Source organism: Stegostoma tigrinum, chromosome 35 (assembly GCF_030684315.1).
Source record: "Stegostoma tigrinum isolate sSteTig4 chromosome 35, sSteTig4.hap1, whole genome shotgun sequence".
Lineage (NCBI taxonomy): Eukaryota > Metazoa > Chordata > Chondrichthyes > Orectolobiformes > Stegostomatidae > Stegostoma > Stegostoma tigrinum.
In genome coordinates, this window is record NC_081388.1 from 1,298,318 (window position 1) to 1,326,076 (window position 27,759).

Sequence of the window (27,759 nt, forward strand, 5' to 3'; positions counted from 1 at the left end):
ACTTACTTGCTTTCAAGTGCAGTCAAGGGAAACCATTCTGCCAATTTCCCCTAAAACAGCAGCTTCCATAACTTCAAACCATTTTACTTCAATTATCCTTTCTGGAGACCTTTCAAGGTTTGATGACTGTGTGAGGAAGTGCTTCAGTTCTGGACTTGCTTGAATTAAAGTTTACATGTATTCCACAATTTAATAGGATTAACACATTGTCCCATCATATATTTGCATTACTCAAGTGTTTCTTCCGACATATCTTCAAAACTAGGTGCTCTGTCCCTGCACTTCAAACTCACCTCCCTGTTACACACCATTAACGGGGTTGACTGCACCTTCATCAGGTCTCTTAATTGATTAGGTTTCATCAACATCAGCCTCATGTTGTGTTCAACTGATGTGAAATAACCTGAATATTCTGCTACATTCTTTTGAGGGATAGTGATAATGGCTTCTGTCTTGGATTTACGCTCAAGTTGTCCCAGCTTTAGACAAGGATGAAATGTTGCCAATTTAGATGACCAACCTCCTAACATTTGTCATGCTCCTGGGAAGGCCAGAGATGGCAGCAGCTGCAGTGGTGTCACTAGTCACCATTGACAACTTCACAAGCTGCCAATTCTGCGGACATCCATACTGATCCCAGAACTGACTCTTCAGTCACAACCCAAAATCGTGAACTCACTTGTAGCTTAGACATACTACAACAGGTCAATGAGGAAAGGGGCCTTTCCTTACCTCTCCATGCTCTTCTGCAGCAGGTACTGAGGCTGAGGGAGGCTGAGCATGTGCCGAGGGCGTGATGGGGGTGGGTGATGCTGTGGTGAGGTTTCTGAAGAGGATGATCGGCTACCAGCATCATTTGCTAAAGGAAGCTGAAGAGCTGAAAGCAAGGAAACACAACTATTATACTAACAATAAACACCCCTGTACCACAAATATGGTTGACAGAGAAACCCTGGCCAGTTCATCATCTCCAAAGTACCAGCAGTCTAGTTGGTAAATTCTGTTGGTAAACACTGCAGGGCTTTAGCACAACAGCAAACATAAACAGTGGGTGAAGCTGTGTGTGAATTGGTAGTATAGAGACTTCCCTATGAGGACTGAGTTCAGCAGATGTATGAAAAAAAGGGAGGCCACGCATGGTGGGGGGAGAAAAAGTGTGCAGAGGTGGAGGCACATGGATGGGGAGGAGAGGACATGCGGAGGTGAGGAGAGGACAGAAGCCAAAAGGAGGCAGCACAAAGAATGTGTATATGGGAGAGGGTGGACAGTACACATGCATGTGGGAAGAGCACGAGTGGGTATGCATATGGAGGAAAGAGTGCATGCCAGGGGCAAAATAGTGGGCCAGAGAAGAAGAGCTGTGAGAGGTGAGTGCAGGTAAGGTGCAAGGCACAAGTGGAAGACATGGGCAAAGCATAAGGGGAGGGAGAGGGGTCGGTATGAGTGGGGAGAGAGGGTGAGGCATGAGGTGGAAAACAGGCAGGTGCAGGAGTAGAGACTGCAAGAGTGGCAAAGAATAAAAAGGAAGAGTTTGAGGGGGTAGAGTGCAAGAGGGAGGGCCATGAGGCGCCAAACATGAGAGGGAGGGTAGGAGCAGGGTAGAGGTGGGAAGGTACGCTAACAGAAGGCACAGGGAAATGGAGTGGAGAGTGAAAGAATGTGCAAGGGCATCAGGAGCAATGGATGCTGGTGGGGGGGACTAACAGCAAGTTCATGTGTACCCGAAAAAGGGAGGTCAGCAAACATGTCCAAATTCCATCTCTTCTTACCTCTAAAACAATTTTGTCTTGCACCACTTTCCCTCCCCCCTCAATCCAATTGTTTCTCTCAGCAATCTCTCACTGTTGTAGTCTGTAATCTCATTCCTTTTAAAGGTTCTTGCTGCTGATCATTACCCGGTGTGTTCTGTTGCAGTCACGTGTCCCATGTTGAAATGCTGTAGGGTGGAAAGGATTAAGTTATGCCTTAGCACGAGGCTAGGCCTGCCTACAACAGTCACCTTGGTAGCCACAATCAGCAAAGCTCATCACCAAGATTCAGTTCCTCCACGAGAGACAGGAAAAATCTGGGAGAGCACTGAGCAGTGGGAATGACCAAGTAAAAAGCCTAAGCCACTAAATATTTAAAAATAAACTTGCTACAGATGCTAAAATGCGAGGCTGGATGAACACAGCAGGCCCAGCAGCATCTCAGGAGCACAAAAGCTGATGTTTCGGGCCTAGACCCTTCATCAGAGAGGGGGATGGGGTGAGGGTTCTGGAATAAACAGGGAGAGAGGGGGAGGCGGACCGAAGATGGAGAGAAAAAAAGATAGGCGGAGAGGAGAGTATAGGTGGGGAGGTAAGGAGGGGATAGGTCAGTCCAGGGAAGACGGACAGGTCAAGGAGGTGGGATGAGGTTAGTAGGTAGGAGATGGACGTGAGGCTTGGGGTGGGAGGAAGGGATGGGTGAGAGGAAGAACAGGTTAGGGAGGCAGAGACAGGTTGAACTGGTTTTGGGATGCAACGGGTGGAGGGGAAACCAGCCAAAACCAGCCCAGTTCATCCCCTCCCCCCACTGCACCACACAACCAGCCCAGCTCTTCCCCTCCACCCACTGCATCCCAAAACTAGTCCAGCCTGTCTCTGCCTCCCTAACCTGTGCTTCCTCTCACCCATCCCTTCCTCCCACCCCAAGCCTCACCTCCATCTCCTACCTACTAACCTCATCCCACCTCCTTGACCTGTCCGTCTTCCCTGGACTGACCTATCCCCTCCCTACCTCCCCACCTATACTCTCCTCTCCACCTATCTTCTTTTCTCTCCATCTTCGGTTCGCCTCCCCCTCTCTCCCTATTTATTCCAGAACCCTCACCCCATCCCCCTCTCTGATGAAGGGTCTAGGCCCGAAACGTCAGCTTTTGTGCTCCTGAGATGCTGCTGGGCCTGCTGTGTTCATCCAGCCTCACATTTTATTATCTTGAATTCTCCAGCATCTGCAGTTCCCATTATCACTTGCTACAGATGCTAGCAAGTTTTGGCTAATGTCTGGGGAGTGCCACGACGTTAAACTTCACAAATTCTACACCCTTATTCTAAGCATCTATCAGTTCTACAAACCCCTGAGGCTACCCTGGGTAGGTAGCCAGCTATGCCATTATATTCAATAAGCCCAAAGATTTGAAAAAGGTTACAATGCTTGTATTTAACAACAGCTATAGGATGGTGATGACCATAGCAGTGAGGGAAATTAAATTACACAGCCTGCAGGTTTAAGTAGTTTCACATTATAAAGCACATACAAACCAAATCTTCACCAATATTCACGGTATTGTAAAATCTGAAAAGAAGATTATATGCAATTGTCACAAAACTGGGCAAATTTATGATGTGTTTTCCTATTTTCTAGTACTTTTGAATATCTCTCTCAATTCAGGGATAAATGTTTGCCAGAACACTAGTGAAAATGCTCGAACTGTTCTTTCATTCGTGCCGTGGGACATTTTACATCCACAACGAGGGCAGATGAGACTTCAGTTTAATGTTTCATCTGAAAGATGGCATTTCTGACAGAGCAACACTCCTTCAGTGTTCCATTAAAGTGCCAGCCTTGAGCTTGTTTCTAGTCTTTGAATTGGGAATTGAACTCAACGTCCTGACTCCAAGGCAAGAGAACTACTCACCTATCTACGCTGACACACGCTCATGAAACACATTGAAATAGAGACTGGTTTTAGCAGGGGGGAGGCAAGAATTATTTTGCAATCAATACAGAATACACAAGCCATTGACTTACTGATAAACTAAATAAAATGTCTGGGTGAAAGACACAATAAAAATCTTTGGCAATGGAAACCAGTGACAAAGCTAAATAAAGTTGAGAGATTATCATGGTCACTGGTCCAATCCATGAATGGGTCGATTGCTTCCAAAATTTCTACTTCTAGAAAATAGAAGATCCATTCATAAATTTGCACGTGTACATATCTTTGCATTGTGAGGAGAGAAAAATAACCGTGCCATTCTATCTCTGTCATGCTACACGATAAATTCCAAGACTGCATGCTGTGGTCATGCACAAGAGCAGCCATTTCAATAAGAACTACAAAAGAACATGCATCAGCCAGAGATCAGTCTCTCCAGTGTATGCTCAAGTGGTGAGTAAAATAACACAACCAGGAAAATGAGTAGAGGGAAGAGGAAGTGGGTAATTAAAGGAGGAATGAGTAACTGGAGAGACAGAAACAAAGTGAAGTAATGGAAAAAATGGAACAATGAAAAGCAGGATGACAGGAAGAGAAAGTAAGAAAGAGAGAGAGAATGAGAGGGAGAGAGGGGATAAATGGAGAGTTGGGATAAAGTAGTCTTTTTTGAGGATGGCGGCTGGTGACTAGTGGAGCTCTGCAGGGATCAGCGTTGGACTCAAACTATTCACACTATATATCAACAATCTTAACAAAGGAACGAAGGGGATTGTTGCTAAATTTGCAGATGACACAGAGATAGGTGGAAGGACAGGTCCTGTTGAAAAAGGGGCAGAACTGCAGAAGGATTGGGACAGGCTAGTGGAGTGGGCGAAGAAGTGGCAGATGGGATACAATGCGGGCAAGCGTGAGGTTATGCACTTTGGCAGGACGAATATAAGCCTCGAATATTTTCCAAATGGGGTAAGATGACTGGGAAATCTCACTGAAGTTTACCAAATACTGAGAGGCTTGGAATGAATTGATGTGGAGATGATGCTTCCACTTTTAAGAGAGACCAGGGCACAAGTGCATAGCTTCAGAGTGAACGGACAAGAGACGAGAAGGAATTTCTTCAGCCATAGGATAGTGAATCTGTGAAAATCATTGCCACAGAAGGCTGTGAAGGCCAAGGCACTGAGTGTACTTATGACGTGGGTTCTTGGTTAGAGGATCAAAGATCACAGGGAAAAGGCAAAGAATGGGGTCATGAAACATATCAGCCATGATCAAATGTGGAGCAGACTTAATGGATTGAATGGCCTAATTCTGGACTTATACCTTATGGTTTTATGAGAGTTAGAGGGATAAAATGAGTATGAAGAAGTGAGAAAGGGAGAGTGGGGAGAGACTAAGTCGGAGAGACACTGATAGCAAGAGGGGTGGATGCGCAAGAGAGGGAAAGCAAGACAACAACAGAAAATGAGAGAGGGGAATGAAAGTAGGAAGACAAGATAGAGAATGAAAGTAAAAAGCGAGATTAAGTGAGGGAGAGAAAAAGTGACAGCAACAAAAATCACTAGAGAGAAATAATAACAAAGAGAGAAATGTAGAAAACTGCAAAAAGGAAAGAGAATTTTGAGAATGTGGAACACACAACATCATGGAGGCGATATATAAACCAGCAAAAAGTAGAACAGAGAAACTTAGGTAGGTGCATATGATAAACAAGAGATTTGGTACCTGCTCGTTGGGATGGGGCAGGAGCAGGGCTTAGAGTGATCACTATAACTGGATCAGGAAAAGGAAAATTGGATAAATCATAATGTATCAAAACTCTGGCAAAAACATAAAACAATTATTAACGGATAAATTAAATTCATTCAGAAATGAAATCAACAATGAAACACAGGAGCTGAGTGACAGGCAAAAGGCGAATGGGTGGATTCACACGCACTGAAGTCTCTGTATCTCACAGCAGGAGCCTGGCGCTGAGTAGGAAATAACACAGAGGAGATCAGGGCCCAGTAAACGAACAATTTGCTCACTATTAATACAAAACTGGGACACTGTATGTCACTTTCCTCAATATTCAGATTGCTAAAAACATGCCCCACATCAGTTGCTTTAATATGAGAATATCACTCCGTAATGAAATGACAGCTCGTTCTAAAAGTATCATAAAGTTTCATCCTCCTTGCCATAAAAGGAACATTTAAACATTTCTATTTTATTTGTTGACTCGCATAGAACTCCCAATCAGAAGAAGTTGCTATATAATTGTTAGAATAAGGTCATTCTTATTTGTAATTTCAAACAGATGTCATACAATGTGTATGCTCAACACAGAGGGAGGACAAGCAATGTAAGAGTAAAAAACACAAAGGCAAACTGGATTAACTGTACTTGAGCACTCCTTGTACCATGCCACTCAACAACGTAGCTCTCCAAAATACACAAACAGATAAATACACACAAACACAGTCATTTCCCTCTCCACCTCATACACATACAGGCTCATATACTACAGGACAGAGGGCACAAAGTCTTTGGAGCTGCGATGCTAGCATTCATTGACCACCATAGATGGCAAAGGTAAAAACAGTTGTATCAAAATTCAAGAAAGGGTTAGATTAATGACTGAAGGGGAAAAAATAGAGTATGAACAATATAGAAACAAGTAGGGTGAATATGATTTGAATCATTCACTTGATGTGGAGGCAAATCAGTGCCACTAGGCCTACGGACTGGAATGGCCCATTTCCACTTTTTTGAGTTCTACTTCTGTCCTACTTTAACATGAATTCATACTTGGACATACTAATATACATAAGTACACATGAACAGTATAATGGTATAGGCTTGGACTAGTCCTCCACTGGCACAAGTTTGAAGCCCAATCATAGCAGCTGAAAAAAGTTAAATTCAACTAATTGATAAATCTGGAATAAAAAGATGAACCCAGTAATAGGTCACAGAACTACTCGATTGTTTTAAAATCAATGTGACCCATTCATGTCCTCTGTCCTTTTCACATTTTCTGCTTTTGACTTATCCCAGACCCACTGCACCGTGTTTAGTTGTTAACTGCTTCTGAAATAACTGAGTAAGCTACTAGTTTTACAACAGATTACAAAAGACTAAGAATAGAACCTGACAGTGACCGAGGATGACAATGGCAAACCTGACATGTCAAAAATTTGCTTTCTGGTATCAGGGGATTTAGAGTCATGCAGCATGGAAATAGACCCTTCAATCCAACTAATCCATGCCAACCAGATATATCACCTTGACCTATCCCCATTTGCCAGCATTTGGCTTTATATTCCTCAAAAGTCTTCCTACTCATATACCCATCCAGATGCCTTTTAGAAGTCGTAATTGTACCCGCCGCTATCACTTCCTCCAGCAGCTTGCTCCACATACGCACCAACCTCTGCATGAAAAAAATTATGCCTCATATCCTTTTTAAATCTTTCCCCTCTCACCTTAAACCTATGCCGCCTAGTTTTGAACTCCCCCACCGCAGGAAAAAGACCAGGGTTATGCATGTACCTCATGATCTTATAAACGTCCACAAGGTCATCCCTTCGCCTCCAAAGCACCGGGAAAAAAAACCACAGCCTATTCAGCCTCTCCCTATAACTCAAAGCCTCCAGTCCTGGCAAAATCCTTGTAAATATTTTCAACACCCTCTCAAGTTTAATTTGTTGCAAAATTGAGAGCTATCCCAGAGATAGCAATCTCATTATCATACCATCATACTATCATATTATCATACTGAATCATACCTGACATCAATGTCCCAACTCATCAACATCCTTAAATATGTTTTGCCCCACCAACAGGACAAATTCTTCCCACAGGCAACAGCAGAGGTATACAGTCAGGAGTTAGTGATCCTGGCTCTTCTTGACACTGACTTTGGACTCCATGAAGTCCCAAAACATCAAGTCAAACTTCAGCCCAGAAACCTGCTGCTAATTACAATCTAACCACCTCCTTCAATTAGCACTCCTTCATGTTGAATACCACTTGAAAGGACAGCAATTTCACAAAACATACTTTGGGCGTGGAATATCAATGTCAGTCTAGCTCCTGGTCCTGAGGATATGACTTCCAGAATGAACCACATCTCAATTAGAGCTGATCCCAAACAGCTATTGAAAAAACTACACTGAAATCTACATAATGCATTGGAAAATCGCCTAGGTATGTCCTGTCCACAAAAAGGCAGGACAGATCCGATCCTAAGTGTTAAAACCCCTCAGTCTCCTGTCGATCAACAGTAAATTACTTGAGAGTGGGAGCCTTTCAGAGAGGCATGGAGCAGTGAGCATAAAACTTTACTGCCAAAAAATTGGGCCCACTTACCTGGGAGTCAGGGCCTTTAGGGAGGGCATGGAGTGGCGAGTATAAAGCTTTACATCACAGAATTTGGGCCTATATAGCCAGGAGTCTAGGCCTGTGAGGGAGGTGAACGGAGTGGTGAGCGTAAAAGTTTATTCACTCTGAATGAGAAAATAATCAGAACAGTATCACAGAAAAGCAGCAAGCTGATTGACTGATAAAGAAACTACCTAGGAATGTCTTCATAAATCACAGTTATTTTAAAAAGTGTAAAATTACTCAGAGATAAAGGTATCTAGTAAAACCAGGAAGTTTAAGGAAGACTAAGGAAGCTTAAATAATGGCAGGCTCGGGCAGAGTAGAATGTGCGTCCTGACATAAGTAGGGTGTTATGGACCCTACAGGAATTCAGGTTGACCACATGTGCAGGAAGTGTTCTTAACTGCATAAGCTTGAGCTTCAGGTTTTGGCTGGAGACACTGCAGAACATCCATGAGACTAAGAGGTTAATAAATACCACGTTTAGAGGAATGGTCACACTGCAGCTGCAGGAGCTGGAGGAAGGAGGGAACGGACAAATCAATTTTCAATTCTGGAAGCTGAGGGGGGTGCTGATACATCAAGGGAGTGCAGTCAGTCAGGATTTTGGCAGCACAAAGGACCTGACAGTACAGGAGGGATGGAAGAAGAAAGCAAAACCAATAATGGTAGGGAATTCAAGAGCTAAGGGACAGATAGGCACTTTTGGAGCTGCTGACATGACTCCAGGATGATGTGTTGCCTCTCTCGTGCCAGGGGCAGCAATGTCACTGACGGACTGCAGGGCATCCTGAAGGGAGGAAAGTGATATGGCAGAGGTCATGGTAAACATTGGTAGCAACATTACAGGTAGAATAAAGGATGAGGATTTGCATCTTGAGTTCAGACAACTTTAAAGTCGTAACCTCAAGACTTCTGGTGCTACAGGCTAGAGAGAACAGAAATAGATACGGAGCAGATTAATGCATGACTCAAGAGTTGGTGCAGCAGGGAACTCAAGGAAACAATGAAGAGAAAAAAAGAGGGGAATGAGAAAATGCTGGTGGGTGAGATTAGGAAGAATTGCAAGATATTCAACAAGTATATCAAGGGGAAGAGAACTCTTCAAGACAGCAATCTGTGCGTCAAGCCAGAGGACATTAGTGAGTAAGTTCTTCGTGTCTGTCTTTATTCGAGAGGAGGAGGATGCAAATACAGATTTTGAGAAGGTGGACAGAGAGGTTCTGGGACAAACTGATTCAAGAACAGCAAAGAACGTTACCACAGAACACAACGGTACCTTGACCAGATGGTCAAATGGGTCGAGGAGTGGCAGATAGAGTTTAATTTAGATAATGTGAGTTGCTGCATTTTGGTAGGGCAAATCAGGGCAGGACTTATACGCTTAAATGGTAAGGTTCGGGTGGGGGGGGGGGGGGGGGGGGATGTTACAGAGTGGAGACCTTGGGTGCAGGTTCACTGTTCCTTGAAGATAGACAGGGTAGCGAAGAAAGGTTCAGTATGCTTGCCTTTACTGGTTAATGCACTGAGTATAACTATTGGGAGGTCATGTTGTGGCTGTGCAGGACACAGGTTTTGGAACTCCCTGCTATACGAAAGATGTTGTGAAACTTTACTAAGGTGCTGCCAAGTTTGGGGGGAGAAGCTGAATAGGCTAGGGCTATTTTCCCTGGAGCATCAGATGCTGAAGGGTGAAATTATGAGATGCATGGATAGGGTGAATAGCCAAGGTTTTTCCCCCCAGGGTAAAGGAATCCAAAACTAGAGAGCATATTTTTAAAGGTGAGAGGGGAAACTAAGGGGCAACTTTTTCAATTAGAGCATGACGAGTTATTGGAATGAGCTGCCAGAAGAGGCTGGTACAATTACAACATTTAAAAGGCATCAGGATAGGTATAGGATTGGGAAGAATCAAAGAAAAAGGATATGGGCCAAATGCTGGCAAATGGGGCTAATTAATTTAGAATATCTGTTCAGCCATGGACAAGTTGGGCCAAAGGGTCTGTATCCATCTGTTCATCTCTATACTCTAAGCAAGGTGTTTTTGGAAGTTTTAGCAGATTTAAAATTGTAAAAAATCAGCAGTATCCCAGGCTGCTGTGGGAGATGGGAAGAAATTATAGGAGCCCTGCCCAAATTTTTAAATTGTCTCTGCCTCAGGGGAATGGCCAGGGCACTGGAGGACAGCTAATATGGCTCCTCTTTACAAAAATGGTTACAGAGACAGACCAGAGAACTATACATCAATGAGTTTAACACCAGTGGTAGGGAAACTACTGGAGAAAATAACGAGGAGAAAACTGATCTCCATTTAGAGAAGTGAGGTTTGATCTTGTGAAATATTTTGAAGATGACCAATGGATGAATAAAGATAGAGGCTCTGGTCAAGAATAAGGAGGAAGCATATGTTAGATTTAGGCAGCTGGGATCAAATTAATCTCTTTAAGAGTACAAAGGGTGTAGGGGCATTCATAAGAGGGAAATCAGGAGATAAGGTAGCCATGGTAGATAAGGTTAGGGATAAACCAGAGATTCTACAGGTACATTAAGAACAAAAGAGCAACTAGGGAGAGAGTAGGTCCCCTTAAAGATCAGCAAGGTTGTCTATATGTGGAATTACAGGAAAAAGGAGAGATGCTAAATGAATATTTCACTACAGCTTTTCCCGTGGAGAAAGACATGGGAACCAGTGAAGTCAGAAAAATAAACACTGATGTCTTGAAAACAGTCCACATTACCGAAGAGGTGGTGCTGGAATTCTGAAAACATATCAAGGTGGATAAATCTTCGGGACCTGATCAATTGTATCCTAGGGCGTTATGGGAAGCTAGGGAAGAAATCGCAGGGCCGCAGTAGAGATATGTGCAGCATCTACAGCCACAGGTGAGGTGCTGAAGAACTGGAGAATGGTTAATTGTTGTGCCTTAATTTAAGAAAGGCCGTAAGGAGAAGCATGGGGACTACAGATCAGTAAGTCCGATATCAGTAGTGTCTAAATTGTTGAAGGGGATTTTGAGAGACAGGATTTACATGCATTTGGAGAGGCAAGGACTAATTAGGGATAGTCAGCATGGGTTTATGTATGGTAGATTGTCTCTCACAAATTTGACTGAGTTTTTTGTGGACATAACTGAAAAGACAGATGAGAGCAGAGCGGTTAGCATTGTCTACATGGATTCTAGTAAAGCCTTTGGCTAGGTTCCATGTGATAAACTGATTGGTAAAGTTAAATCACATGAGATTCGGGGAGAGCTTGTCAATTGGATACAAAATTGTCTTGACGGGAGGAGACAGAGGATGGCGGTAAGAGTTGTTTTTGGATTGGAGATCTGTGGCCAGCAGTGTTCAGCATGGATTGATACTGGTTCCACTAATGCTCATCATTTATACAAACGATTTGGATGAGAATTTAGGGAACATGGTTAGCAAGTTTGCAATGATATCAAAATTGGTGTTATGATGGACAGAGAAGGTTATCTAAGGTTACAAAGGGATTTTTGTCAATTGGTCCAATGGGGCGATGAGTGGAAGAATATTATTAAATTGGATTTGGTTCAGGAAAGACTTAGCAGGATGCTCCAGGACTGGGAGGGGTTTCAGTTATACAGAGAGGCTGGATACATGGGGGCTTTTTTCACTGGACCGTAGAAGGTTGAACCTGAAAGAGGCTTACAAAATCGTGAGGGGTGTAGTTGAGGTGAATAACAAACGTTTTTTCCCTAGCTTGTGCAGCTCAAAACTAGGGGGCATTTCTTAAGCTGAGAGGAGAGAAATTTGAAAGGGACCTCAGGGATAACTTTTTCACACACAGGGTGGTTCGTATGTGGAATGAATCACGGTCACGGTTAATAAGGAAGATGCGCTAGGATTTTTGAGGAAGTTGAAGATAGATCAGTCCCACAAGCCTGATGGGATTTATCCAAGGATTTCAAGGCAAGCAAGGGAAGAGATTGGAGGGCCTTTGTCAATAATCTTTTTGTCCTCACTGTCCGCAGGTATAGTGCTGTAAGATTGGAGAGAGGCAAACATCATTCCCTTGTTCAAAAAAGGGAATAAGGATAACCCCGGAAATTATAGGCCAGTTATGCTTATGTCAGTGGTGGGCAAATTACTGGAAAGGGCTCAGAGATAGGATTTATGATCATTTGAAAAGGCACAGTTTGATTCATGATCATCAGCATGGATTTATGAGGGGTAGATCATGCCTCACAAACCTTACAGAATTCTTTTAAGAGATGACCAAACACGTTGATGGACGTGGAGCAGTGAATGTGGTGTACATGGATTTAAGTAAGGCTTTTGATTAGGTTCCCCATGATACACTCATTCAGATGGAAAGAAGGCATAGAATAGGGGGAAATGTGACAGATTGGATTCAGAATTGGCTGACCCTTAGAAGACAAAGGGTGGTGGTGGATGGAAAATATTCACCATGGTGCTCAGTTACATATTGTGTAACACAAGGATCTGTTCTGGGTACTCTCCTATTTGTGACTTTTGTAAATGATTTGGATGAAGGTGTGGAAGGGTGGATTAGTAAGTTCGCAGACGATTCGAAGATGGGTCGCGTTGTGGACAGTGGGGAGGATGTTCTCGGTTACAAAGGGACATTGACAGGATGCAGGGCTGGGTCGAGAAGTGGCAGATGGAGTTTAATCCTGAAAAGTGTGTGGTGATTCATTTTGGAAGGAAAAACTTGAAAGCAGAATACAGGGTTAACAGAAAGATTCTTGGCAGTGTGGAGGAGCAGAAGGATCTTGGGATTCATGTCCATAGTTCCCTGAAAGCATCCACCCAGGTGGATAGAGTTGTTAAGAAGTCATATGGTGTGTTAGCTTTCATTAATAGAGGGCTTGAGTTCAAGAGCCGTGGAGTTATGCTCCAGCTATGCAAAAGCCTGGTTTGGTCACATCTAGAGTATTGTGTCCAGTTCTGGTGACCTCATTACAGGAAAGATGTCGAAGCGTTGGAAAAAGGTGCAGAGGGGATTTACCAGGATGTTGCCTGGAATGGAGGGATGGCCTTACAAGGAAAGGTTGAGTGTGCTAGGGCTTTTCTCTTTAGAACGACGAAGGATGAGAGGTGACTTGATAGAGGTGTACAAAACGATCAGAGGTAGAGATACAGTAGGCAGCCAGCCAGAGACTTTTTCCCAGGAAGGGAAAGGTGGAGGCAGCTATTACGAGGGGGCCTGGTTTTAAAATGAGTGGAGGTAGATACAGGAGAGACGTCAGAGTCAGGTTCTTTACTTAGGGAGAGGTAGGGGCGTGGAATGCATTGCAGGAGAGGGTAGCAGCGTCGGCCCCATTAGGGACATTTAAGTGGTTATTAGATAGGCATATGGATGACAGTATAAGGTAGGAGTGGAGGTTCAATAGGCCTTAGGCTTAGGGTAAAAGTTCAGCACAACATCATGGGCCGAAGGACCTGTACTATGTTATACTGTTCTATGTTATGTGTACACGCACCACCCTCTGCTTGAAAAAGTTGCCCCTCAGATCCCTTCTAAATCTTTCCCCTCTCACCTTAAATCAATGTCATCTTGGTTTGGACTCCCCCGTACCTGGGGAAAAGATCTTGGCTCTTCACCCTATCCATGCCCCTCATGATTTTACAAACTTCTATAAGCTCATCCCTCAGCCTCTAACACTCCAGGAAAATTGCACCAAACTTTTCAGCATTTCCCTATAGCTCAAACTCTCCAACCCTAGCAATATCCTGGTCAATCCTTTCTGAGCCCTTTCAAGTTTCACAATTCCCAGAGACCAGAATTGAATGCAGTATTCCAAAAGTGGCCGAATCAGTGCCTGTACAGCCACAATATGACCTCTTAATTCCTATATTCTCTTGAAGTGTTTGTCTACAGATCCCTGAAGGTGGTAGGACAGGCTAACAGGGTTGTTAGAAAGCTAACTACCAGGGGTCACTTGCCTTTATCAGTTGTAGCATAGATTATTAGAGCAGGGAGTTCATGTTAGAGTTGTAAAAACTTTGACTAGACCACAGCTGAAGAATGGTGTGCAGTACTGGCCACCGCACTATGGGAAGGTTGTGCTAAGGAGATTCACCAAAATGTTGTCTGGGATGGAGCTTTTCAGCTATGCACAGCGTGTGGATAAGTTTTCTTTTATAAAGTTTGAAGCATGAAGATTGGGAGTGCAGGACCTGATAGAGATTATGAGGAGTACGGCCAGGCACAATAGAAGGAAACTGTTCTCTTTAGTCAAACAGTCAATAACAAGGGTGCATACTTCTAAAACGAAAGGCAGGAGGTTTTGAAAGGATTTCAAGGAAATCCTTCCTTGCAGGGATGGTAGGGGTCTGGAATGCACTGTGTAGGAGCGTAGTTGAGGCTGGAAAAAGCACAACCTCTAAAAAGTACTTGGATGAGTACCTGAACTGTCAAAACATTCAAGACTATAGGTCTAGAATTAGAAAATGGGTAGAGTGTCGACAGCAGGAGTTTTTTGGCAGTTCAGACTCAATGGACAAAGGGCTTCTTCTGTACTGTTTGATTCTATGATTCTATAACCAATCCTTGTCCCCAGTTTCTTGTCCTCACTAATTAACTGTTGTCTCTACGTTCTGATTGTACGTCAGCAGGCTCCAGCTGTCAGTGATAATGCCTACAACACAGCTATAGAATATAGCTCAGCGTCAGCATCCAACTGTGAGGTGCAGTCATGAATATCAATTTATAAGCAATAGCAGTCCATGGAGCTCCTTTATGGCAGATCATTAAAACTAGTTTGCAAAGAAAAGGATGAATATAGTAAAGATGAGGAGTAGACTGTTCATACCCTCAAGCCTACTTCACCATTCAACACAGTCGTGGCTGATTTAATTATTATACCTTACAAACTCTATTTTCCTGCCTGTTATTGAGTCATAGGGATGTACAGCATGGAAACAGGCACTTTGGTCCAACTCATCCATGCTGACCAGATATCCAATATAAATCTAGTCCCATTTGGCAGCATTTGGCCTATAGCCCTGAAAACCCTTCTTACTCAGGTACTCATCCAGATGCCTTTTAGATGTTGTAATCATACCAGCCTTCACCACTTCTTCTGGCAGCTCATTCCAGACACTCACCACCCTCTACGTGAAATCACCACCCCTTAGGTCTCTTTTAAATCTCTCCCCTCTCACCGTAAACCAATGACCTCTGGTTTTGGGCTCCCCCACCTCAGGGAAAAGACCCTGCCTATTTACCCTATCCACGCACCCCATGATTTTATAAACATCCATAAGGTCACCCCTCAGCCTCTGATGCTCCAAAGAAAATAGCTCCAGCCTGCTCAGTCCCTCCCTAAGTTCAAACCCTCCAAACCTTGTAACATCTTTGTAAATCTTTTCTGAACCCTTTCTAGTTTCACAATGTTGCCAATAACCATTCACTGCTGTATCTCTCCAGTTAGTTCAGTCTTGAACATATTCAATGACTTGGCCTACCCTGGTGCAAGATTACAAATGGTACAAAAGAAATTGAAAAAAAATTTAGAAGAAATTTCTCCTCATCATTATCTTAATTGGGAGACCCCTTATACTGAAATTATGCACCCTCATTCTGGAGTGATGATAGTGGTAATTTTGGGAATGGTATTAAACAGGAAATCAGAGCTACATGCTGTAAAGGAACATCTGTGGTTGACTTTAATTCGCATATAGATTTGGTGAATCAAATTAATTGCAAAATTGTAGAAGAGGAGTTCCTAAAGTGTACATGAAATGGTTTTCTGGACTAATACATTGAGGAACCAACTAGAGGATAGGCCATTTTAGACTAGGTATTATGCAATGAAAAAGGAATAATTATTAATATCATTGTGAAAGACCCCTTGAGGACAGCAACCCATAATAGGTTAGGATCCTTCATCAATATGAGAATGAGGTAAGACCATAAGACATAGGGAAACTACGGTGAGATTAGGGAAACTACGCTGGTAAGGGACATGAGCTGGCTGTGATAGATTGGGAAATGTTACTGACTGTGGCAGTGGGTAGGCAATGGTAAACATTCAAAGTGAATGAATGAACTTTAACAATTGTTCATTCCTGTCTGGTGCACGAGTACAAAGAGAACAGCAGCCAAACCATGACTTACAAAGGAAGTGAGAGATGGAATTACATGCAAATGAGTAGAGTCAACCAAGATGTGGATGTGGTTCATGTGGGCTTTCTGAAGGCTTTTGACAAAGTTCCACAAAAGAGGCTGACATGCAAAATTAAAGTGCTTAGGCTTTGGGATAGTGTATGGAGATTGACAGAATATGGTTTAGCTGACACAAAACAAAGAATAGGAATGAATAGATCTTTTCCCAATGGCAGGTAGTGTACTAAGACACCAGTTATTTACCAATGTGTTAATGATTTAATTAGGGAGCTAAATGTAACTAAATTAGAGGACACAAAAGCTGGGCAGAAGTGTGGGCTGTGATGAGGACATAAAGGTTGTAGTATGATTTGGACAGGCTGAGTGAGTGGACCAATGCATGGCAGATGCATTATAATACGGATAAACATTTGGTAGCAAAATAGGAAGGCGGATTATTATTTGAATGGCTGTAAATTGAGAGAGGGGATGTTCAATGAGACCTAGATGCCCTTGAGCAGATTTGAGTACAAGAGCAAGAATGTCATGCTGCAATTATAAGAGGGCACCGGTCAGGCAACATCTGGTATTGTATGAACAGTTTCTGCTGTTTTTATACATTCAGTCACAGGATGAGGGTATCACATTTATCTGCTAATTCCTGGGATGGCAGTTAAGAGTCTGGAGTCACCTGTAGGCCACAGCAGGTAAGGATAGCAGTTTCCCTCCCTGACTCTTTAGATGCTTAATTATAGATTTTTTTTTAAAATTGGATTCAAATTCCACCATCTGTTGTGGTGGAATTCGAACCCAGGTCCCCAGAACATTACCTGGGTCTCTAGATTAACAGTCCAGTTATAATACCACTAGGCCACTGCCTCCCCTTTGAAGGCCCTACCCCTATCTGAAGGAGGATCACAGATTCAAAGAAAACCCTGCAGTGTTGAAGCAGGTCATTCAGCCCACAAAGTCACACCAACCTTCCAAACAGCATGCCACCCAGCCCCAGTCCCCTACGCTATTCATAGAAAGGCAAGTCTGACATATGAGGACATATTAGGAGCAAGAAAGCTGACATTTCGGGCCTAAATCCCTTCATAAGAAAAAGGTCTAGGCGCGAAACGTCAGCTTTCCTGCTCCTAAGACGTTGCTTGGCCTGCTGTGTTCATCCGGTTCCACGCCTTGTTATTTCGGATTCTCCAGCATCTGCAGTTCCTATTATCTCTCAATCAATGTTGTTGGCTGGTTAGCGTCGGTCCTCCCTTGATTGACTAAACCAACATCCTACCAGCTACTAACCTGAGCACAGCTTAGTGTCCATTCATCTAGCATCCTCAGAACAGTAAATAGGTAGCATTACTTTTCAGGCCAGTTCCCAACAGATAATATCTAATGTTGTTCTCTTTCACAACAAGCAGCTGTTCAATGTTCAACTGTTTAACTTCAAGTCATAGTTCCAAACCAAATAAAAGGGAGAAGTAAAAGAAAAATAGTGATAGTCTCAAATAATTAAGTTTCTCCTCTTAAAGCTGTTTTGCTTTAAGGAATTTTTTAAAATACCATTTTCCCTCACTTAAAGTGCCATTCCTCATTTAAAGTTACTTTACTTCCTGGTTGCACCTTGTAGCATCGTGCGTCTCATAACAGTTCCCTGACTGTGCTACTACTGTCATGGCTAGTATCTATTCTCTGCAAAGTATTTTTTTTTTTCTAAACAGTTCTTGACTCAGGTACTTAAGTTTTTTAAAATTTCTCTGCTGTTTGTACTTGTATTTGTAGAGGGGATCCTTAGATTTAGCTCTTTACAAATTCCCTCTTGTGCTGAATTTTACAGTATTTTACATGTACAGATACAATAGTTAAGAAATTTGCACTGTACTTGTACCTTTCTGTAAATTTCTTTGAAGTCCTCTCTACAAGCTTCACTGAAGCTTTCCATGTTTTGATTTGCAAAAAACTTCAGTGAGGAATGCATGGAGCTCCATATGTAGAGCACAATATTTCAATTTTTATATTGGCCTGTCAAGACAGAAATTTCCTCAAGCATCTAACACTGGTTTTAATATTAATCCAACGGGAAACCATACGTTACTTAAAGCTACAATTTGCAGAAATGCACACTAGTATGTTGTTCTCCAATTACGTGATAAAGCCCATATTCTATTCACTTTCTTAACTACTTGCTGCATGTTGATATTTTGAGATCCATGTACAAAGGACACTGGGCTCCAATGTGCTACAGAAACATGCAGCTTCCCTGCACTTAAATAACATGTTACTTTTCTGTTCTTAGTATCAAACTCTATTTTAATAATATCTTTTCTATATTAGGGCGGCCAGAAAGAGTGGCGACCATTGGACCCAAAGTGCACCCCCTAGTAACACTTCCGACACTTGTCTTGCCTTATTCCTCAAGAGGAGGTTGAGTTTTGCCTATTTTCTAGTTGGGCCATCTACATACTGCATGAGAGATTTGTGCTGAATGCACTTAAATTTCTCTCGATCTAAGCCCTTAATACTATGGGAGTCCCAATTGATGTTAGGTAAGTTAAAATCCTGTTTTACAACCCTATTATTTTTGCAGCTGTCTGCAACCTCCTTAAAGATTTGCTCCTCAATTTCAGGCTCATTGTTGCAGGGGGCCTATACTACATTATCAAAGTAATCCCCCCTTTTTTATTTCTCAGTTCTACCCATATAGACTCAGTGAACGAACCCTCAAGAATGTGTTCTCTTCAGTATTGCCATGCTGTGCTCTCTAATCAAAAGCACAGCTGCCCCAGTCGTGAACCATTTCAACTCCCCCTCCCGCTCCTTGGACAACATGTCCTTCCTGGGCCTCCTGCAATGCCACAATGATGATACTTGAAGATTGCGGGAACAGCATCTCATAATTGGCTTGGGAACCCTGCAGCCCAATAGTAACAATGTGGACTTCACAAGCTTCAAAATCTCCCCTCGCCCAACTACATCCCAAAACCAGCCCAGGTCGTCCCTGCCTCCCTAACCTGTCCTTCCTCCCACCTCAAGCCCCACCACTATCTCCTACCTACCAGTTTCATCCCACCTCCTTGACCTGTCCATCCTCCCTGGACTGACCTATCCCCTCCCTAGCTCCCCACCAACCTTCACCTTTACTGGGTCCAACCCCGCTTCTTTGACCTGTTTGTCTCCTCTCCACCCATCTTCTCCTTTATCCATCTTCTATCCGCCTCACCCTCTCTCCCTATTTATTTCAAAATCCCCTTCCCCTCCCCATTTCTGAAGTAGGGTCTAGACCCGAAACCTCAGCTTTCCTGCTTCTCTGATGCTGCCTGGCCTGCTGTGTTCATCCAGCTCTACACCTTGTTATCTCGGATTCTTTGGCAGTTCCTACTATCTCTGCCCTTCCTCGCTTGCTTTCCCTTCTATCCTTCCCATATGATCTGTATCCCGGGTCATTGAGCTGCCAGTCCTATCCCTCCCTCAGCTATGTTTCCGTAATAGCTGTAATATCCCAGATCCACGTACCCATTCACGCCCCAAGTTCACTTGCCTTACCTGTCAAACCTCTTGCATTGAAATAAATGCAGTTTAAGCCAAACTTCCATTGCTTCCTGCCTTGTTCTTGCCTGCCCTATCTACTAAGAGGATAATCAACACTGCCTTTAATGTTTAACTTGCTCTTATTAACTTCTATACCTTCTTTTTTGTTTCCCTACTGCTATGGATCCCATCCCACTTCCAGACAAGTTAAAATCCTCCTAAGTGGCATGGTGGCTCAGTGGTTAGCACTGCTGGCCCACAGCAGCAGGGGCCCGGATTCAATTCCACCCTCAGGTGACTTTCTGTGTGGGTGTCTGCACATTCTCCTAGTGTCTGTGTGTTTCTGCTGGGTGCTTCGGTTTCCTCCCACAGTCCAAAGATGTGCAGGTTAGGTGGATTGGCCATGCTAAATTGCCAAAGGGGTAAATTGCTAAAGTGTTCATGAAAGTGTTGATTAAGTCTGTTAGCCATGAGAAACGTAGGATTACAGGGAAAGGGTAGGAGGATGGGTCTGAGTGGGATGCTTGGTATGGACTTGTTGGGCCGAAGGGCCTGTTTCCATATTGTAGGGACTCTATGAAGATAATGATAATGATGATGATGAGCGGCTCCAGAAAATGTCCCTGCCAGGACATTGGTCCCCCTCCAGTTCAGGTGCAAGCTGTCACTCTTGCACAGGTCATTCCCAACCCAGAAGAGATCCCAACGATCAAAGAATCTGAATCCCTGTCCCTGGCCCCAGCTCTCAAGTCACACATTCATTTGCCAAATCTTCCTATTCCTATTCTCGCTAACAATGTGGCACTTGAAGTTGTCCAGAAATTATTACCCTTGAGGTCCTGCATTTTATCCTTCTGCCTAACTCCCTATAATTACTCTTTCGGACCTTATCCCTATTCCTATCTATGTCATTGACAGCAATATGTACAATGACCTCTGGCTGCTCACTCTTTCCCTTAAGAACTCCATGCAACTGCTCAGAGACCCTGGCACCAGGGAGGTGACATTATCCTCTGGAGTCTCAACTGCAGCCACAGAAACACCTGTCTGTGCCCCTGATTCCCCTAAGGTTACTAATGCTTGCTTGGGCTTTACCTGACCTTGCGCTGCAGCACAGCCAGTCAGTGTTATGGGTCTGGCTGCTGCTGTTGTCCTTCTCTGAGAGGCTACCACCCCCATCATCCACCCGCCTAACCACCACAACAGTATCCAAAATAGTATACCTGTTATAGAATGAATGAAATTGACAGCGAAGCTGTAAGGAATTGTAATGGAGAGTGAGAAGAATCATTGACATTAATCTATAGAGTCAGACCGACAGTGCAGAAAATTATATCCACATCAGTCAAAAACAATGAACTGTATATTCTGAAACAAAAACTGAAACTGCTGGAAAAGCACAACAGGCTTGGCAGCATCCGTAGACAGAAATCAGAGTTAATGTTGGGTCCAGTGACTCTTCCTCAGAACCCCTTAGGAAGGGTCATTCAACCTGAAACGTTAACTCTAATTTCTCTCCACGAATGCTGCCAGATCTGCTGCGCTTTTCCAGGAATTTTGGTTTTAGTTTCAGATTTTAGCATCCACAGTTCTTTCAGTTTTTAGCTACATACTCTATCCCATTTTCCAGCACTTGGCCCATAGCCTTCTTTGCCTTGGTGCACACCTAAATACTTAAACGTTATGAGGATTTCTACATCTACCACCCTTAAAAGCAACAAGTTCCAGAGTTCCACCATCCTTCAACTTAATGTAAAAATCACTGGGGCATTTTTTTTTGGTATGTGGGGGAATCACTGGCTAGGACATTCATCCGCTAGGCCTACTTCAGAGGGTGATTAAGACTCAAAATATGCTGAGAGTCTCGAAACACATGTAGGCCAGACCGTGTAAGGATGCCAGATTTCCTTCCCTTAAGGGCATTAGTGATCTAGATGGGATTTTCGACATTAGTTATCATTAGGTGAGCCTTTTAAATTCCAGATTTTTGGTGAATTCAAATTTCAACTTCTGCCATGGTGGGTTTTTAACCCATATGCCCACGATATTAAGAGTCTGGGATTCTGGACTACTAGCCCTGTGACATTATCACAATATTAATGCCTCCCCTTTCCATCCTGAGCACAACCTCTAACTTCAATTTCCCATAATTCTGTGGTAAACAGAGTGGTATCAGAGAATTGAAAGTTGAAAAATATGACATTCCTCATTAAAACAGAGGCATGAGAGGACAGCCAGAAAACTAGACCAGTTAATTTTCAGTTGGTAAACTAAAACAGTCTACTAATATGGGTTAAACTTAAAAGAGCTCAGGTCAATCAGTACAGGTTTCAAAAAAAGCACAAGAACTGCAGATGCTGTAAATCAAGAACAAAAACAAATTTGCTGGAAAAGCTCAGCAGGTCTGGCAACATCTGTGGAGGAGAAAACAGAGTTAACATTTCGAGCCTGGTGACCCTTCCTCAGAACTTCTCAGATGCTGCCAGACCTGCTGAGCTTTGCCAGCAACTTTTTTTGTTTCAAAAAATCAGTTCACAATTAACTTCTTAAAACTCCAGAAAGAAACTGATTTTCTTTAAAAATCTTATTTTAATTCCTTCTCTGCTGCAGTGGAAACAGTGGCATTATTGCAAATCCAATTGTTTCTCATATCTGGCTACATCCTTACAGCTTGTCCTGTGAAATGTTACCTAGGGGCACTTCTACGAAAAAACTTGGGAAGAAATGGCACACTCTGAAATCCCAAATCCCAGCGTACTGTTAATTATATCCTGTGACTGATTATCATTCTTAAGCTTACAATGTACAAATTGTTCTTGTGTCTTGTGATATTCCACAGACTGTTGCTAAAGACAAACAGGGAACAATAAACTCTGATTCTCCCCAAACATGACTTAGTCACGACTTACAACAAATTGAAAGATAGCATTTTTCTTCCCAAAAATAGTAAACAGTGTTGCTGACTCTGTGTCAAAGCCAAAGAACTGACTGCCTGGGCGTACAAAATCCCTCCAAAGCTTCAAGCTCATGAAACTTTCAGAAAACCTTTCATCATTAGTGGAAATGTATTTACAATGACCATCAAGTGTAATGTGAATTTCATATTTGCTTGTACAGCAATTCCTCACCTAATATTGTGGCTGCAGTCCTGAAAATCATAGGTCTGTGATGATAGAAAATTGCAATGTTGAAATACTAACTGATTTACTTAAACATACCATGTTGGCAACACTTAAGTTATTCATGCATATATCAATTAAAAATCTTGCCTATAGTACACACCACAAGTGAACTTGTTTCGGGGGGACCAGTCAGACCCTAAGTCTCAGATGTTGAAGAATTTTTCAAGTAAAACTTTGAGAAGTGTTTAAAATGTGTTGAATATTTACCTGATCAATATAATCATCTAGTTAGAAAATAATTTTATTTTGTTGCTTAACACTTATTTTTGACATAAGAAACACCAGTTGCTATGGAAAGAAAGAAGGACATTGTTCCTTGTTCACCCATACAGTCACATTGACCCAAAGAACTAGAAAGTCATTTTCAACATGGTCAAGCATAACAAAGCTTTTGACCAGCTTCATATGGTTTGTGATCTCAGCTATTGACCAATATTTGCCCAGGATATACTGCAAATTTCCCTGGAAAAAAAAGACAACGATAAATGGCTTCAAAAGCACTTTTTCCTCTCTGACACACAGCTGTCAATCACAGAATAAAAATTATGCAAACAGTTTTTGTAATCTCCCTGTTGCTTGCTAGCTCAAGAGTCTTGTGGCTCTGGCAGATCTCTCTTCACCAAGACTCCTATGCTGCACGGCAGTTGATGTTAGTATTGCTCAGCTGATGGCACATAACCCGCATTTGTTTAGATCAAGGCCACGGCAGTGGCTGGACACAAACTTGGTAATTCTGTTCCTGCTGGTTTGTCCACAGCCCTAGCTGAAGCAGGCATGCACAGTGCATAGTTCAGTGCTCCCCTTGTTCAGTGTAGATTATATGATCTCTGCACCATTCTCAATCTAAGCTCATGGCACATGACATGTATTCTGGACGAGTACCAACTAACCTAGGTGCTTGGGAAATGAACTGAGGAGCTAAGAAGCAAACAGCTCATGATAGCGTGCAGAAACTGCAACTAAGTCGACTTTCTACAAATTTACCTTCAGTGAGGTGGCAAGACACAACACATTTTAAAAAAAGAATTTATTCATGGGATGCGGCCATCACTGACTGGGTCAGAAACTCTTAAGTTTAACCCAAGCTCAGGGCTTATAACAAAATGCAACCTTTATGGCAAATGCAAGTGAGAGCTGTCTTTACTCCTCACCATAAACATACCAGAAGTCTACTGGGTTATTTTAAGCAACTAACAGAAACTAAATTCAGGCTGGCAAGTTATTTTCTGGTTTCTTAAAGCTTTGGTCATGTCCTATGACAAACATTCAAAAGCTTTAGATCCTTTCAACCAAAAACAGGGATCACCACAGTTCTCTTCACAAAGTGTGTTCCCTAAAAGCAATTCTATTCCTCCCTCTGTTGACTCTCAACTTGGTGTCAAGCTTGACAAGGAGAATAGCTGCTGACCAAATATCTCTGCCATCCATAAGCCCGCCTATTTCCAACTGTATAGTTGTGCCCAATTCAATCCTGCATCACCTCATTTGATCCTCTGAACTTGGATCCTTCAACACTCCTGTCTGGTCTTCTATGGTCTTCCTTCTATAATTTGAAAGCCACCTGAAACTCTGTCCTAATGTATGTCAAATCCCACCCACCTATCACTCTTTATATGCTCCCAGTTATCCTCAATTTTAAAATGTTCACTTTCAAGTCTCACCTCCAACAACAGGCTTGCCCCTCTCGATCTCTGTACTTGCCTCCAGCACTGCAATCCTATCACTCATCTGGATTCATTTAAATCCATATTCTTGAGCATCCTGGATTTAATTGCTCAATCATTGCCTTAAACCATTTTAGATTCTGGAATCCCCACACTGAGCCTTCCCTTCTTCAAAGCACTCTCTCTTTGATTAATATGAAATTTATGTTCTATTAGCTAATCAATTCAATCTGAATTGAAAGCTGGTCTTTGTAATGGTGACCATTATTGATTGTTATCAAAACTCAACCAGTTCAATAATGTCCTTTGGTAAGAAAATCTGTAATCTTTACCTAGTCTGGCCTACATGTGACTCCAGATTCTCAATAATGTTAATGGCTATCTTCTCTGGCCTAGCAAGCCTCTCATTTTTAGTAATTTGGGATGGATAACAAATGCTGGCCTTGCCAGTGACATGCATATCGCATGAATGAATTTTTTTTAAAAATCACAAATGAGGGCCATTAACATCACATACCCATCTGCAGATACAATAATTGTGAAGGGCAATGGATCTTTTATGAAATCTTGAATAGTTTACAGTAAGAATAGAAGCACATTAAACCTGACACCTCATGCCTATTCACTACAGGCTACTCTTACTGCAGTACAGTTTGCAACAACACCCAATCACATTTCAGCATTCAATTCCACACAGATTATGTTAATATGCATGCCTGCACTTCTGAAGATTGGCTTCTGCTGCACGGTCACCTTCAGAACCTTCTACTTGGGCACCCTTTCAGATATAATATCATTTGTTATATACACAAGAACACATACAAATGTGCATATAATGTTACAACAGACAATAGATTCTGGAGTAGGCCATTCGGCCCTTCAAGCCAGCACCACCATTCATTACGATCATGGCTGATCATCCACAATCAGTATCCTGTTCCTGCCTTATGCCCATAACCCTTAATTCCACTATCTTTAAGAGCTCTATCTATCTCTTTAGGCATGTGTGTGTATATAAAAATGCAGACACATACAGATACATAGACACACGCGAGTGAAAAGCCGATTTTTATTCCTTCAGGAAAATACTGGTAAAGAAACAGTGAGAATGGGATGCATGCTAGCAGGACAATTAACACTCATCCTATCCCAAGCACCATCATGAAGGTGCAGTTGTGCATATTTACAGGCACAAACACAGAGAACGAGGGCTTCTTGTGGCATAGTGGTAATATCCAACCAATGATCCAAATAATCTGGGTTCAAGTCTGATCTGGCCCAGTGTAACAACATACCTAAGTAGGTTGATTTGAAAATGTACAAACATAGAGAACGCTGGAGAAACTCAGCAGGTCTAGCAACATCTGTTCAGAGAGAAACAGAGTTAACATTTCAAGAACATTCTTTAGAACCCACTTTCATCGGGTATTCTCTGTGTTTGTTTCATACTTCCAGTATCCACAGTATTTTTCCTTTACAGATATGCGCACAGCTCTTAAAGTTATCTCCATGAGAAAGCAAAGATTCAGAACCCAGGATTAAGAGGTTTAATGGGCTGGCAAAGAGATATCCTAATCCATGTAATTTCAGTTTAAAATCACATCTTTATTCATGAATCTGAACGCAGGGATAGCGCTCCATTACAACTTCCTTGCTCTAATATCAAACAGTACTGACTCCACAGTTCAACTTCCAATTGCCTACATGACTGAAAAGGTTAAATAATTTCATTAAAATATAAAAACTAAAACATCTTCATGCTCAGGGACAATTTTGGTAAACAAACCCTTGAAGCACTGTGCTCCTGTCGCACTGGCCCTTTGACAGAGCAGCATTTCTTCTGGACAGAAATATTGAAAATAAGAGGATCAGTAGACCATTCAGCACTTTATACCTGCTCCACCATTCAATATGATAACGGCTAACCATCCAACTTTGTATCCCACTCTTGATTTTGCCCATACTGCTACGTCTCTTTAGCCCTAAGAACTATATCTACCACTTGAAAACAATCAATTGTTTGACATCGATTACTTTCTGCGACACAGAATTCCACAAGTTCATCATTCTCTGGGTAAAGAAATTCTCCCCATCTCAGCCCTAAATGACATACTTCATTTCAATAGATTATGACAACGTGGTCATCAGAAACAGACTGCATTTACCCTGCCTAGTCATGTTGGGATTTTATAGGTCTCTATGAATTTCCTCCTCATTCTTCTAAACTCAAGTGATAATGTGTCTGAACCAATCCAGTCTCTCTTCATATGTCAGTCCTGCCATACCAGGAATCAGTCTAGTAGGCCTTTGTCACTCTCTCTCCAATTGTCAGGACATTCTTCCTCAGCTAAAGGAGACCAAAACTGTACATAAAGCTTCAGCTGTGGTCTCACCAAAGCCCTGTTCAATTGTAGCAAGAGATTCCTGCTCTTGTACTCAAATCATCTAACAGCACAATATACATTGTGAACTGTCCTTCAAAGTTTCAATGCACTGGGTTCCCAATTGAACAATGTTCCCTCTGTATGAAGAAACAGTTTGCTGAAGCATTGAAGGCACGGGAGTTATGGTAGTTAGCACTGCTGCCTCACAGCAGCAAGGTTCAATTGCACTCTCAGGCAACTGTCTGTTTGGAGCTTACACATTCCTCCCTGCGTGGGTTTCTTTTGGATGGTCTGATTTCCTCTCAGTCCCGAGATATGCAGGTTAGGTAGATTGCCCATTGTGTCCAGGGATATGCAGGTTATGTGGAATACAAGGTTACAAGGATACAAGGATAAGGCGGGGGTGGGTCTGAGTGGGATGCACCTCAGAGGGTCAGTGTGGACTTGATGGGCTGAATGGCCTGCTTCCACACTTTAGTGAATCTATAATTCTAAGCATTTAAGGAGAGGCTTGATGCATTACACTAATAGGATGAGGGATCTAGGTAAGGCAGGAATAGGCCTTTACCAGGGATGGGTGGTGAAAAGGGAAGATGCTTTTTCAGAAGATAAGAGCTATTAGATGACTCACATGTAATGGCTGTGCTGTAGATACCGTATAATTTTTACTGAAGTCAATTTCAGGATCAGGAATGCATGGCCTGAAAGGGTGGATAGATACCCAACAGTAACTTTCTAAAGGGATTTAGATAAATATCTCAAGGGGATAATACTACAAGGCAAAAGCAAGGTTGTGGGAGTAATCAACTGCTTTTTCAACATCAGAGTTACACTGAGCCAAATAGCTATATGATGCTCT

General features: G+C 42.5%; 1 protein-coding gene across 2 annotated transcripts in view; it reads right to left on the bottom strand.

Annotated features, from left to right (window-relative positions):
- map2k7 (mitogen-activated protein kinase kinase 7) overlaps positions 1-27,759 on the bottom strand; it is a 110,506-nt gene that overhangs the window by 74,606 nt on the left and 8,141 nt on the right. Inside the window, exons 2-3 of one of the 2 annotated variants that reach the window (XM_048522049.2) lie at positions 5,405-5,452; positions 733-877 (exon numbers count right to left, since the gene is read on the bottom strand). In XM_048522049.2, the coding sequence (XP_048378006.1) occupies positions 733-877; positions 5,405-5,452 (193 nt within the window). The remainder of the gene's footprint in view (positions 1-732; positions 878-5,404; positions 5,453-27,759) is intronic. The other variant, XM_048522050.2, reaches the window with a different exon arrangement.